Consider the following 16,158-nt stretch of genomic DNA (forward strand, 5'->3'; position numbering starts at 1 on the left):
ATCTTCCACCATAGACTTCTGTATTACCCAAGGAAGACTGCTAAAGCTGTTTGTATGAATGGTGCATTAGAGTATAGTAAATGGGGCACAATCTATATAAAGCATCGTATAAAGTAGATGGGTAACAATGCAGCCCTGCGGCAAATCACCGAGAAGCTAAATATGTCTCCCGTATTTATAGACGTGACTCAGATTGTCTTTTCGGATAAACGTCTGTTAGAATCTCCTCAATAAATACAATCTCCCCATTACACTTATATTCTGCTTCACTATCGCAGCAGAGAGAAATGATGAGTGCGAGGTGCAGAAAGAATCTGTGCATGCGGCCTCCCTTATCTGTCTGTGGCCTCCCTTATCTGTCTGTGGCCTCCCTTATCTGTCTGTGGCCTCCCTTATCTGTCTGTGGCCTCTAATATCTTTGTGCCCTTTGATATCTCTGCGTGGCCTCTGATATCTCTCTGTGGCCTCCGATGTCTGTGTGGCCTCTGATATCTATTTGTGACCTCTGATGTCTTTGTGTAGCCTCTGATATCTCTGTGGCCTCTGATATCTCTGTGGCCTCTGATATCTCTGTGTGGCGTCTGATGTCTCTGTGTGGCCTCTGATATCTGTTTGGCCTCCAATATCTCTGTGTGGCCTCTGATATCTCTATGTGGCCTCTGATATCTCTATGTGACCTCTGATATCTCTATGTAGCCTCTGATATCTGTATATGGCCTCTGATATCTGTATATGGCCTCTGATATCTCTGTGTGGCCTCCGATATCCTTATTTGGCCTCCAATATCTCTATGTGGCCTCTGATATCTGTATATGGCCTCCGATACCTCTATGTGGCCTTCGACCTCTGTATGTAACCTCTAATCTTTGTATGTGGCTTCCAACCTCTTTTACTCGAGAGTGAAACATGGTGGATACTAGTAACACTTAGCGGTACTTTGCACGTTGCGACATCGCTACTGCGATATCGTCGGGGTCAAATTGAAAGTGACGCACATCCGGCGTCTGTAACAACGTCGCAACGTGTAAAGCCTAGATGCGCCGATAAATGATCGCAAAAGCGTCGAAAATCGGTGATCTGTGCAGTGTCGCACATTTCCATAATGTCGCACCGATAGGACATACGATGTTGTTCCTCGTTTTTGCGGCAGCACACATCGCTGTGTGTGAAGCCGCAGGAGCGAGGAATATCTCCTACCTGCCTCCACCGGCTATGTGGAAGGAAGGAGGTGGGCGGGATGTTTACGTCCCGCTCATCTCCGCCCCTCCACTTCTATTGGCCGTGTGACGTCGCTGTGATGCCGCACGACCCGCCCCCTTAGGAAGGAGGCGGGTCGCCGGCCAGAGCGACGTCGCAGGGCAGGTAAGTGTTTGTGAAGCTGCCGTAGCGATAATGTTCGCTACGGCAGCTATCACAAGATATCGCAGCTGCGACGGGGGCGGGGACTATCGCGCTCGGCATCGCTAGAACGTGCAAAGTACCCCTTAGTGTTATGCCCACTGGAGCTGTCCCAGGACTGTTTTTGCTGAATGTGAGATTAGGGGGATTTCTGCCTATCTACTGAATGTGTAAAATGTGTAAATGAAACCACAATACACAAAGAAAACTATTAAACAAAGCTGACAATTGGGGATATACCATGTCTGAATTTCAGGTACAGCGCAAGAGCCAATGACGTATGTACATATCTAATATATAAAGCTGAGTGTGTATGTATGTGTGTGTATGTATATGTCCGTTAAAGGAATCCGCACCGTCACATTTACAATCATGACATTTTGCACAGACTCCTCACTTGACTCAGGGAACGTCATAGACTATGATTTGAGGGGAAATTTTAACCCTGCACTTTACAGTTAATCACCAAAAAACCTGCGTACATTAAAGTCAATGGAGCTGCAAGCTACAGGTCAGTTATAGCAGCGGTGATTGGTTGCTATAGGAACAAAATAAATTGTTAGTATAAGAAGCTTATGTGTGAGGTAATATGATGTTGGTGGGGAGACGGATGGACAGAGACAGACAGGAAAAGAGAGCGAGACATTTAGTTATTATCTCGGGCAATGCCGGGCACTATCCTTAGTGAGAGAATAATTCCAAGGCATTGTACATATATTGATGTGTAAGATGGAGCAGAAATGAGGACGGCTTCACATCGGAGATTCAGGGCTTTCTTGGCCCAATCTGAGCAGCCTCTTAGGCCTATATGACGCTGCCAAGTGCGGCTCAGGAGAACCGTGGCCGGTCCCTTGATGGGACTTGACTCGGACCACGAAGCGTGGATGTTTGGAGCCGGTGTTATTCACAAACCTCCCCAGAGCTCCCCATGCAGCGCGCAGTCATCGGCCGTGTGCAGATCACTGCATATTCACTGTTTCTCTTAAGTTTATAGGTTTTTAATGTGTTCCGCAGATAACGATCGTTTCCAAATACAATTACCACTCTCCTGTAATGAGCCCCCGGGAATGAGCGTGATTGGTGATTGCAGCTAGAAACGTGTTTGTTGATCTGATCTAACTTTTTGTTGTTTTGTTTTCTATTCCAGATGCAAAAAGTTTGGCTGAAATGCTGATGAGGTAAGAGGATCTCATGGGAAGTTTTCAAGATTTCGCTGTGTAGTTCTTCCCTTGTTTTATTCTTCATGTCTCGTGGTGATTGTTTCACCCCCCCCCCGCCCCCCCCCCCTTTGTGCCAATACGGGAAGTGCTGACAATGGAGATATCTTGGAGAATTGACCTAATTTGTTCAATTATTGTCAATTATGTGAATCACTCGTCCATAGGGCAGAACTGACTGGGAGATACTGCTGATAAGTTAAGGGTTAACTTACGCCATGGGGGGCGGCAAGCACTGTAATAAGAAAAATAAATTGCGCTAACCTGTAATAAGAAATTGACCTCTACGGTTTGTAGATTTTTACCATCATTCTAAAATATCTAAAGAGGTCCAATCGAAAATGGACACCCTCCTTGGCAGCTGAGTTGGGGTAGATTGAGCTTGGGCCTAACGTCAGGGCATTAGGTAGCTGCTTGCCCTAAGGCTCCTCAGTAGGGTTGATCACTATTTTGGCGTCCAGTTCGGTTTTCCTCGGGAGCCTGAGCCTCTCATGGTCTTACTCGGCTTTGTGAAGTCAGGGCATTACGTGATGTGTGGTAACTAGGCCTCAGGCGGTGTCATGACTTTCCAATGAATAATAATCATAAGAGAAGCCCAAGATGTCAGGCCAAGGATTCCAGCCACAGAAGCACAAGACTGGCCTGGGCCAGCTACCATGGAGGACCAGACCATGCTCAGGGGCGTGGCTGGACCAGGAAGCATGAGACACCTATTCCTGTAGTGATAATCTCCTGCAGATAAAACACTGATTGTAGTGAAACACCAAAACACAGCCCGGTAAATGACACATTGCTAGACTCCGGGTCTCTGCTGCTATATCATGCAGCTCTCAGATTACATAGCAACAACCTGGCGACAGATTCTCTTTAAAGGGAACCTGTCAGCAGAATTTTGCAGAAGTCCCGCGAGAGTGCCACTGGGCATGCACCAGACCTCGGCAGCATACAGTTACATGAGGGCGTCCTAATGTATGTAAATGAGCAATGGGGGACGGCGTAAAGCGGCAGGGGTGCAAATAACGGACAAAATACAGCCCGCCCCCGTGACCATAAAAACACATTTGCATACAAAAAGGTAAGAATTTATAAAGTGTTTTTTTAGGTCTCAAAGGGGGCAGAATAGCAACAGGAACCTTTCCAGAACGCAGCCCAGGAGCCGCAGAACGGGAATCTTTTAGTTTAAATGCGAAAATTCTGCTGACAGGTTCCCTTTTAAAAAAATATCTTTAACCTCTACATCCCCAGGTCATTTACCATTTGTTCATTTTTGCCTCTCTCGTCCCTTTTATTTTCAGAGCCATAACTTTTTTATCTTCCCATCAATATAGGCATATGAGGGCTTGTTTTTTTTGCAGGACGAGTTGTACTATTGAATGACTTTATTCATTCAGCCCCAGAATGTACTGTACTGGAAAATGGGGGAAAAATTCCAAGTGCGGTGAAATCTTGATTTTTTTTTTTTTTATTGTGCCATTTACAAATCAATTTTATTTATTATATATCTTGATAGATCAGCCATTTCTGATCTCGGAGACACCAAATATGTGTATTTTTTTTTTATTTTTTTTTTTTTAAGGGGCTGATTTAAACTTGTGTTTTTTGTTTTTTTTTTATTTCTTTCATACTTTTAAAAACTTTTTTTTTTTTTTTCACTTTTGAATGGATTTACTGGTCCGCTTAGGGGGACTTGAAGCCGTGATCGTCCGTTCGCTTGTGCTGCACAGGGCAGATGGTCAGCGTCGGTATCTGTCGTCCTGTGTTAGGGAAAGATGCGGGCTCGGTGTGCAAAGGCAGAGACACGACATATGGCGGGAATATGGCGGAAATACGTTAGTAAATATACGTCATATGTCGAACGACCACTTTAATTTAATAGATCATCACCCTGATTGACAACAAAGTCGTGATCACTTCTCAGGGACAACAGCAAATTTGTATATGAATATACAAAATGGCTTAAAAATCAGCGTAAAAATTCTACAACAAAGCGTAAGAAAAGTTACTTAACACTCTATATAGATATAAATGGTGACACATTGTGTAATGCGGAGACACAACATAACAGCACGCGGTCCGCGAGCTCCGAGCACAGGATCCGCTCACCATCAGACTCTTGTAAACAGGACTGAAATGTTATTTTACGCTTTTATTAGCCACTTCTATGTTATTATTTGTGCTCGTGTGACTGCGGGAGGCCGGCAGCCAGGAGCTCATTAAACACAAGTGCTAGTAAAATACAGATCCACGCTAAAGTCGATGTCAGTCCATTACAGATGCTCATCCATTGAGGTCTATGGGCATCCATCTTTCTTACATATTGTGTCTTTTTTTTTTTCCTGCTGGTGATTTATTAATACCAAATCCTAGAGGTTTTCCTTTTTTTATAACTATCTTTTTTTTTTTTTGCTCTTTAGTAAGAATACGAGGACGTCGGACACGCTGAACAAGCAGCAGACCCTGAGAATGCACATCGATATTCCCCGAGCACAGCTCCTTATAGAAGAGCGAGACACTATGGAGACTATCGGTACGAGGGGTCCGGGCTAGGACCTGCATAATACTGTCATATTGTACATCCAATCATGCAACTGCACAACATGATACCACCATACAATATCTACATAATGGTGCCATACAGTACACATAATATTAGTTGCAAAAATATAAAGCTTCGGTTTTAATTTATAAATTATTAAAAGGATACATTCAAATTGTCTCTTTGGGGAGGAAGGAGACGAACTCTAGCGCCACCTATTGGAAGTAACAATCCTAAAAGTCAAAAGTGGCCCTTTAACGAGCCCTAGGATTTATGCCAGATCAGAACCTCAATTTGCAGATCTGGTGTTTCGGGATGATTGTCCCTCGTCAGTGCAAAGTATGAGATCTGATCTGGCTAAGGGCCGTTTCACACATACGGCATTTTGCCTGATTGCTGGAACCGGTACACTCCAGTACAGTGTAATACTGTACAATGGCATCGCAGCAAGGTCCGGTCAGATGCTGTCATGTGACCAGAGCTTGCCGCAATGCCATTGTACAGTATAACAGTATATTGTAAATATCAAGCTAAATGCCGGATGTGTGAAACAGCCTTAAATGAGCAGCTATAGTGGGGTCTAAGGGGAGAACTTTTCTCCTTGTGGAGACTGCAAGGAGAAAAGTTCTCCCCTAAAGCCCACTTTACACGTTGCAATTAGTTGTACAATCGCATTTGCGATGTGACACGCCCAGGTTGCATACGGGATCTATGAGATTGCACGTAGGTCGTTCATTTGCTGTCACACGAGCGTTAGTAGTCTATGTTAAATTGGTCAATTTTGTGTGCGATCCTTTAGCTCATGTGTTCTGTGACGTATGCATTGGGCACCTTTTTTTTTTTTATTTATTGACTTGCCAAGCGTGTGTAATGTGTAGGGATGCGTTTTTACTATGTCATCTGCCATTCAGCTCTGCTACATGGCCGCTAACAGCAGACACAGACAGCCATGTAGCAGAGCTGAATGGCAGATGACAGCAGACACAGACAGAGCCGCACTGTCAGAATGAACTCGGGTGAACTTCACCCGACTTCACGGCCATGCTGCGGCTCTGTCTGTGTCGCGTCCTGATTAGCGGTCACCAGTGAAGGGCTCACCGGTGACCGCTAAACTCCTAAGTTACTGAAGTTAGCAGCCCTCTCTCATACTCACCAATCCCCGATCCCCGGCACTGCACGGCATTCACACTGCTCCGGCGGATTTTACTGTTTTGAAAAAGCCGACCGCCCATTAAACAATTTCGTATTCCCTGCTTTCCCCGCCCACCGGCGCCTATGATTGGTTACAGTGAGACACGCCCCCACTCTGAGTGACAGGTGTCACACTGCACCCAATCACAGCAGCCGGTGGGCGTGTCTATACTGTGTAGTGAAATAAATAATTAAATAATTAAAAAAAACGGCGTGCGGTTCCCCCCAATTTTAAAACCAGCCAGATAAAGCCATACGGCTGAAGGCTGGTATTCTCAGGATGGGGAGCTCCACATTATGGGGGGCCCCCCAGCCTAACAATATCAGCCAACAGCCGCCCAGAATTGCCGCATACATTAGATGCGACAGTTCTGGGACTGTACCCGGCTCTTCCCGATTTGCCCTGGTGCGTTGGCAAATCGGGGTAATAAGGAGTTATTGGCAGCCCATAGCTGCCAATAAGTCCTAGATTAATCATGTTAAGCGTCTATGAGACACCCTCCATGATTAATCTGTAAATTACAGTAAATAAACACACACACACCCGAAAAAATCCTTTATTATAAATAAAAAACACACACATATACCCTGGTTAACCACTTTAATCAGCCCAAAAAAGCCCTCCATGTCCGGCGTAATCCAGGATGCTCCAGCGTCGCTTCCAGCGCTGCTGCATGGAGGTGACCGGAGCTGCAGAAGACACAGCCGCTCCGGTCACCTCCACGCAGGTAATGAACACAGCCGCGCGATCAGCTGCTGTCACTGAGGTTACCCGCTGTCACTGGATCCAGCGGTGGCCGCGGGTAACCTCAGTGACAGCTCAGCTGATCGCGCTACTCACCGCCGCTCCTATCACCTCCACGCAGCAACTGAGGTGAGTAGCGCGATCAGCTGAGCTGTCACTGAGGTTACCCGCGGCCACCGCTGGATCCAGTGCCAGCGGGTAACTTCAGTGACAGCTCAGCTGATCGCGCGGCTGTCTTCATTAGCTGCGTGGAGGTGACCGGAGCGGCTGTGTCTTCTGCAGCTCCGGTCACCTCCATGCAGCAGCGCTGGAAGCGACGCTGGAGCATCCTGGATTACACCGGACATGGAGGGCTTTTTGGGGCTGATTAAAGTGGTGAACCAGGGTATATGTTTGTGTTTTTTATTTATAATAAAGGATTTTTTCGGGTGTGTGTGTGTTTATTTACTGTAATTTACAGATTAATCATGGAGGGTGTCTCAGACGCCTGACATGATTAATCTAGGACTTATTGGCAGCTATGGGCTGCCAATAACTCCTTATTACCCCGATTTGCCAACGCACCAGGGCAAATCGGGAAGAGCCGGGTACAGTCCCAGAACTGTCGCATATAATGTATGCGGCAATTCTGGGCGGCTGTTGGCTGATATTGTTAGGCTGGGGGGCTCCCCATAACGTGGCGCTCCCCATCCTGAGAATACCAGCCTTCAGCCGTATGGCTTTATCTGGCTGGTTTTAAAATTGGGGGGGACCGCACGCCGTTTTTTTTAATTATTTAATTATTTATTTCACTACACAGTATAGACACGCCCACCGGCTGCTGTGATTGGGTGCAGTGTGACACCTGTCACTCAGAGTGGGGGCGTGTCTCACTGTAACCAATCATAGGCGCCGGTGGGCGGGGAAAGCAGGGAATACGAGATTGTTTAATGGGCGGCCGGCTTTTTCAAAACAGTAAAAGCCGCCGGAGCAGTGTGAATGCCGTGCAGCGCCGGGGATCGGGGATCGGTGAGTATATGAGAGAGGGGGATAGACTGACATGGACAGAGAGTGAGGGACAGAGATAGTGACCGACTGACAGAGATTAGTGAATGACAGACATTGTGAGGCGCTTCAGAACGCAGCTTTTCAGCTGCGCTCTGAAGCGGACCTTTTTTAAGCTGCGGTGCAGAGCGAACACCTGCGCACATAGCATCAGACACCAAAATCGTATGAGGGATGTCACACGTTACAATTCACTAGGTTCGTGCAACAAAACGCTCAATTCTAGAGAATGATACGATGTGTTTGCGATCAACGGTTTTGCGTTCAATCCTGATCGCAAGTAGATGTCACACGCAGATACCTCACAAACGATGCCGGATGTGCGTCACTTACAACTTCACCCCAACGACGGATTGTGAGATATATTGAAGCGTGTGTAGCGGGCTTTAGACCCCACTATAGCATCTCATAAAGCCAGATCTGATCTCATACTTTGCACTGACGAGGGACAATCATCCCGAAACACCGTGTCTGCAAATTGAGATTCTGATCTGGCATAAATCCTAGGTCATATGAAAGTAGCTCAGTTGTCAGCATTTGGGCCATTATAGCTCCAGCAGCTTAGCTGCACCCAGCTTTCCGAGGCTCTTGAACAACACGACTGACAGATTACACATCAGTACATAAGAAAGGAACAGAGCTAAAATTCAGGAATGTAATAAACACCTGATATTGGCTTTCACCCAACTTTCCCAGAACCAGTAGACGTGGACTCTGTAGGACCTGCAGCTCATATATGTGGGACTTGTCCCTATGATCCCGGTGTCGCTGGGCCTCTCCCGCACGGGACTGTGCCGAAAAAAAGCGAGTAAGCGGATTATCTGCTAATACGTAACAAAGACGTTCTTTCTCTACAGCAACATTTGTTTTGGAAACAGAATCTTTGGACCGCTCACAGGGCGCAAAGATTAACACTCAGGGTCAGCGGGGCTACAACATGCCGGGGGGCCGCTAATCAGAGACCCCCGAACAATGCACTGCGGCAGGATACCACACCCCGCTCACATCACTGGGACTGTCAGGGAATGCTGGGAGTTGTAGTCCCACAGCTGATAAAGAATCATGCCTTCTTTATTCCTAATTAAAATCTGCCGTTTGGGGTACGCAGCTCACATGCAAACTAATGAGTATGAATTAGCCCTGTGTCATCTGACCTCGCTGTCATGCCTCACTACCCTGTATTGTGGCTAATTTCCTGCCAGCGTTGAGAAACATGTGATGGTGTCTCCACAGGCCTTCTTGCTTTGAATACCCTGTATTAAAGGGGTGGTCCAGAATTACAGAAACTATTTCAGATACACTGCCTCCTCTGACCGCTGGTCGGGTGTGGTATTGCAGCTCCGCTCCATTAATTTCAATGGGGCTGCATTGCAATATCAGACACATCTTAAAGGGGTTGTCCACTTTTGGGAGGGGCGCTTTTTTTTCTCTAAATCATTTTTTTAATCAGGTTTCTTTAAAAAATTTCCACTTTTTCACTTTTATGGGCCGTTTGTGTCCCTGAACTTTTATGTGGTCATAAATAATAATAATAATAATAATTTTATTCATTTATATAGCGCTATTAATTCCACAGCGCTTTACATACATTGACAACACTGTCCCCATTGGGGCTCACAATCTAGAGTCCCTATCTGTATATCTATGAGGGGGCCCTGTAAAAAGGCAAACAGAAGCTCCACTACCTTCCATAAGGCGGTCAGAACGCGCTCACTGACATACGCTCAGTTAACTCAGTCTAGAGAAGAGAAAACCTGCTGACATTTCCATTCTCCTTATCAGCTGGAATTTGTCCTGGAAATTGAATTTATGGAAAATTATTTGTTTATTGTGTTCCGAGGTTTCTCCTGGACCCCAGAACATAATAAATAGGGGGGTTAATAACAAATATATCATCAGTCAACCCAGCTTTCCCAGAACCCTGCACGGTTAGTCTACCAGGATTAGATGATGGCAGGATTTGGGAGAGCAGGGTGGAAGCTGTAGATAGCAGAGGTAATGTAGGGTCTTGGAGCGGACGGCTCGGGGGCCGGTTGCAGGGGACGGGTGCTCTTTCGCCTCCACCTCCCAGGTGCACAGGTTAATGGCGGACACACCAGGGGAACCATTAAGCGTTGCAGCAGTAGGAGTTAATCTCGGCAGCGTCTCAGTGCCGTTACCTTTCCCTTGGCACACGCACAGGCTCCTTAGAACCTGTGAGGCTTTAAGCCTGGGATTTCCAGCACACACTGTCCGCCCGCTGCCTTGTTTGGGCAAAAAATGCAAACAACAGAAGTGAGCAGAGCCGCGACCGCTCCATCGCTGTCACACGGAAGACTTAGCGGAGAAATGGAAAACTTCCAGCCCCTCCGAGCCACGAAAGCTCCTCCACTGTATAAATAAGGCTGCGGCGTCTCAGGAGGGGTGACGCTGATGCTTTATGGCCCCCCCAGATCGAAAATCCTTCCACCTGTTCTTCCACATCCCTCTGTTTTATATCACGAGGCGAATCTCCGGGGGATCGATGCCTAAGGGGAGAGACCGGCTCATGAATGAAGGAAATTCTCCATGTTTAGTCTCTTACAGACTGGAAAAGATGTTACAAAATAACCCGCTGCTGCTTCTTGTGGGATTCAGGGACTTTAGCACTGTTCATCCTGTGCAGCCTGCTTCACGAATACATCACAGGAGACGGATGCGATTGATACAAGCAGGGAATATAACAGGAGATATCCTTAATGATTTTCTGCCAGCTCTGAAGACGCAGTATCAAAGGGCTATCCCTAGTAGAAGCCAGTCTAACCCCGGGGACCTTCCCATGAACCTTCTCCAGTATTTTCTCTCCATAGAGCTCAATAAAGAGCTACCGAAATCTCCAACTGTTTAGGCCCCTCGCCGGCTCTATACCTGCCCCTTTTACCACTGGTTTTATACAGTGGCTTAACTAGAGTTCAATGGGCCCCAGTGCAAAGTTTGAGCCTGGGCCCCCCCACATGTTGTATGGACCATTGCAGGGTTCTAAATTCTATAAAGACATACTTGTCGCCCCCCCCTTCCCCTTCATTGTGTAGTACTGACCCCCTATCCTGTACTAATGTTCCCCATCCTGGGCCACTTCTTGGTAAATATGTCCCCCATTCTGATGTATGATCTCATCATGGTTATATCCTGGAATATATGGCCCCATCCTGGTATATATGTCACCATCATTGCCCATCCTTTTATATATGGCCTCATCCTGCTATATGTCCTCATTATGACCACACCCTGGTGCATGACCCCATCATGGCTATAGCCTGATATATATGTCCTCATCATGGCCCATTCTGGTATATATTCACATCCTGGCCTCATCATGGTATATGTACAAATCCTGACCCCATCCTGGTATATACTGTATGTCCCCATCCTGGTATATATGTCCCCATAATGGCCCCATCCTTGTATACCTTTCCCCATAATGGCCCCAGCCTGGTTCACATATCCCCATAATGGCCCCAGCTGGTTTTATGTCCACATCCTCCCCACAGCAGGATGCTGCCTCCACCATGTGTGACGGTGGGGATGGTGTTTTCAGGGTAATTTACAGTGTTAATTTTCCGCCACACAAAGCATTTTGCATTTAGCCCAACAAGTTTTGCTTTGGTCTCACGTGACCTGAACACCTTCTTCCACTGCTCACTGTGTCTCCTACATGGCTTTTTGAAAATTGCAAATGCAACTTCTTATTTTTTTATTTAAAAATGTCTTCCTTCTTGCCACTTTTCCATAAAGGGCAGAGCTGTGGAATATGTGGCTTATAGTAATCCTGTGGACAGATTCTTCCCCCTGAGCTGTGATCTGTGCAGCTCCTCCAGTGACCATGGGCCTTTTAACTGCTTCTTTAATTAGCGCTATCATTCTTGGGATGTCAGTTTCGGTGGACGGCCATGTCTTGTAGGTTTGCAGTTGTGCCGTACTTCCATTTCTGGATGATGGATTGAACACTTCTCCGTGAGCTGTTCAGAGCTTGGGCTATTTTATTATAACTTAACACTGCTTTTCTATTCTCCACTTTATCCCTGACCTATCTGGTGTGTTCCTTGGTTTTGATGATGCTGTTTGATCCCTAACAAACCTCTGAGGCCTCCACAGAACAGCTGTAGCTATACTGAGAAGAAATCACACACAGGTGGACTCAATATACTAATTATGTGATGTCTGGAGGCAATTAATCATTCATGATATTATTTAGGGATAACAGATTACAGGGGGCCGATCCACGGGACAAATCCACAACACAATTTTCAGATTTATATACGTATAGTGCCTTGTGAAAGTATTCAGCCCCCTTGAATTTTTCAACCTTTTCCCACATTTCAGGCTTCAAACATAAAGATAAAAATTTCAATTTTATGGTGAAGAATCAACAACAAGTGGGACACAATTGTGAAGGTGAACGAAATGTATTGCATATTTTAAACTTTTTTAAAAAATAATAAACTGAAAATTGGGGCGTGCAATATTATTCGACTTTAAGTTAATACTTTGTAGCGCCCCCTTTTTCTGTGATTACAGCTGCAGTCGCTTGGGGTATGTGTCTATCAGTTTTGCACATGGAGAGACTGAAATTTTCGCCCATTCTTCCTTTGTAAACAGCTGTAGCTGAGTGAGGTTGGATGGAGAGCGTTTGTGAACAGCAGTTTTCAGCTCTTTCCACAGATTCTCGATTGGGTTCAGGTCTGGACTGTGACTTGGCCATTTTCTAACACCTGGATACGTTTATTTGTGAACCATTTCATTGTAGATTTTGCTTTATGTTTGGGATCATTGTCTTGTTGGAAGATAAATCTCCGTCCCAGTCTCAGGTCTTTTGCAGAGTCCAACAGGTTTTCTTCAAGAATGGTCCTGTGTTTGGCTCCATCCATCTTCCCATCAATTTTAACCATCTTCCCTGTCCCTGCTGAAGAAAAGCAGGCCCAAACCATGATGCTGCCACCACCATGTATGACAGTGGGGATGATGTGTTCAGAGTGATGAGCTGTGTTGCTTTTACGCCAAACATATTGTTTGGCATTGTGCCCAAATAGTTTGATTTTGGTTTCCTCTGAGCAGAGCACCTTCTTCCACATGTTTGGTGTCTCCAGGTGGCTTGTGGCAAACATTAAACAACACTTTTTATGGATATCTTTGAGAAATGGCTTTCTTCTTGCCACTCTTCCATAAAGGCCAGATTTGTGCAGTGTACGACTGATTATTGTTCTATGGACAGACTCTCCCACCTCAGCTGTAGATCTCTGCAGATCATCCAGAGGGATCATGGGCCTCTTGGCTGCATCTCTGATCAGTCTTCTCCTTGTGTGAGATGAAAGTTTGGATGGACGGCCGGGTCTTGGTAGATTTGCAGTGGTATGATACGCCTTCCATTTCAATATGATCGCTTGCACAGGGCTTTTTAGGGTGTTTAAAGTTTTGGAAATCTTTTTGTAACCAAATCTGGCTTTAAACTTCTCCACAACAGTATCACGGACCTGCCTGTTGTGTTCCTTGGTCTTCATGATGCTATCTGCGCTTTACACAGAACCCTGAGACTATCACAGAGCAGGGGCATTTATACGGAGACTTGATTACACACAGGGGCTTATATTTATCATCATCAGTCATTTAGGACAACATTGGATCATTCAGAGATCCTCAGTGACCTTCTGGAGTGCGTTTGCTGCACTGAAAGTAAAGGGGATGAATAATATTGCATGCCCCAATTTTCAGTTATTTATTTTTTTAAAAAGTTTAACATAAGCAATAAATATCGTTCATCTTCACAATTGTGTCCACTTGTTGTTGATTCTTCACCAGAACATTAACATTATTATCTTTGTGTTTGAAGCCTGAAATGTGGGAAAAGGTTGAAAAAGTCAAGGGGGCTGAATACTTTCGCAAGGCACTGTATATATTTTTTAAAATTAGAAAACAAATATCATTTCCTTTATACTTTACAAATTCTTGCTACTTAGTGTTGGCATGTCACATAAAATACCAATAATGGACATTTAAGATTGTGGGTGTAACGGGAAAAGAATGTGGAATCGTTCACAAGGTATGAATACTTTTTCATGGCTGCCCACACATCCTACTTTAGTTGGATTGACCCATGTTAGCTGTTAGCCCCTTCTACGGATCGGTGGAGTCCCAGCGGTCGACCTCTCCCTAGATAAGTTGGGTGATGACCTAGTGGGCCAGGAATTACCCGATAATGGCAATATGTTATAAAAGAGATCAGTTCATGGCAAAAAAGTTTTGACTTTTTTTTTTTCTTTCTTTCTTTATTTTTTTCAGAGGTCCAGAAGTAAATTGCAATATTTTTTTGTCTCTTTAACTTCGCGTCCTTTGAATTTTTTGGTTTCAGCATTGACCGATCGCCTATTTTGTACCAGATCATAGTTCAACGGAAATGATCCCAGCTCCGCTATTAAAAGTTACAATGTTATAGATATATTTTTTGTAAATGACTTTTATTTCGCCAAGTAAACATTAGGACACTTCAGACTCCTGACGATTGTGATCTCTCTTCGTTTTGCCCTCCGCATTGCAGAATCTGAATCTTCTTCTCTCCTCACTAATGACCAGGAGATAAGCACATCCTTTCCTGCAGTCTCGCTTCTTCCCAGTGTAATGGGCTCTCTTGCTTTGTAAGCAATGCAGACAGAACGCCCGTTCCATCTCTCCAGCAATCATTCCTCGCTTCACTGTCCAGAGTCAAGATTTATCCAAGACACCGAGCAATTTATTCCTCTATTTTCGCACACATACAAAATGTGACATGAATGCAAAAAAAATACGTAAAAAAAAAATTGTTAAATCAGTTTTTTTTTTAATCAATGCATGAGCGGGCGAAAGACTTTGAGCTCCTCAGCTGAAGCCTTTAAATCTTCTCCTAATATTAAATCTTCTTTCGCTTTCAGATGACAGATCTACGGTGCTATTGACTGATGCTGATTTCGGAGAGTCATCGAAACAGAAGTCGTTAACTGTCACTCACACAGTGCATTACCAGTCCGTCTCACAGGCCACAGGGCCCCTGGTCGATGTGTCAGACGCCCGGCCTGGGACAAGTAAGTATTCCTACATGTATATGTCTATAGCAATTGTTTTATATGTACATTTTTATGTGTTTTGTTATACTTGTATGTTTGTTGAAAATGTATATATATATATATATATATATATATATATATATATATACATATATTAATCACAGGTTTGTCTGTATCTGTGTTAGTGACCACTTCTTCTCTGTGGAGATAAGAATCCATCCACCTCACAGGTGTGACATATCAAATGCTGATGAGACAGCATGATTGTTGCACAGATGTGCCCTAGGCTTGCCAGCATGATTATTACACAGGTGTGCCTTAGGCTGGCCAGCATGATTATTGCACAGGTGCGCCTTAGGCTGGCCAGCATGATTATTGCACAGGTGTGCCTTAGGCTGGCCACAATACAAAGCCACTCTAGAATGTGCCGTTTTAGCACACAGACTTATGGTAGAAAAATGAACATTCAATTCACAGGCAACAGCTGTGGTGGACATTCTTGCAGTGAGGATGACAACTGCACGCTCCATCAAAACTACCGACATCTGTGGCATTGAGCTGTGTGATAAAACTGCACATTATAGAGTGGCTTTGTATTGTGGCCAGCCTAAGGCACACCTGTGCAATAATCATGCCGGCCAACCTAAGGCACACCTGTGTAATAATCATGCTGGCCAGCCTAAGGCGCAGTTGTGTAATAATCATGTGGGCTAGCCTAAGGGCTGCTTTACACACTGCGACATCGCTAGCATTTGCTGGCGATGTCGAGCGCGATAGCACCCGCCCCCGTCGTACGGCCGATGTGTGGTTATTGCTGCCGTAGCGAACATTATTGCTACGGCAGCGTCACATGCACTTACCTGTTCAGCGACGTCGCTGTGACTGCCGAACAATCCCTCCTGCAAGGGGGAGGTGCGTTCGGCGTCACAGCGACATCACTAAGCGGCCAGCCAATAGAAGCAGAGGGGCGGAGAT

At 45.3% G+C, this 16,158-nt stretch overlaps 1 protein-coding gene across 2 annotated transcripts in view; it reads left to right on the forward strand.

Moving 5' to 3' along the window:
* DSCAM (DS cell adhesion molecule) overlaps nucleotides 1-16,158 on the forward strand; it is a 656,562-nt gene that overhangs the window by 573,445 nt on the left and 66,959 nt on the right. For both annotated transcript variants that reach the window (XM_075334961.1, XM_075334962.1), the window contains exons 28-30: nucleotides 2,546-2,576; nucleotides 5,030-5,142; nucleotides 15,052-15,201. In XM_075334961.1, coding sequence (XP_075191076.1) covers nucleotides 2,546-2,576; nucleotides 5,030-5,142; nucleotides 15,052-15,201 — 294 coding nt within the window. The remainder of the gene's footprint in view (nucleotides 1-2,545; nucleotides 2,577-5,029; nucleotides 5,143-15,051; nucleotides 15,202-16,158) is intronic.

This window comes from Anomaloglossus baeobatrachus, chromosome 2 (genome assembly GCF_048569485.1).
Source record: "Anomaloglossus baeobatrachus isolate aAnoBae1 chromosome 2, aAnoBae1.hap1, whole genome shotgun sequence".
NCBI classification, from domain to species: domain Eukaryota; kingdom Metazoa; phylum Chordata; class Amphibia; order Anura; family Aromobatidae; genus Anomaloglossus; species Anomaloglossus baeobatrachus.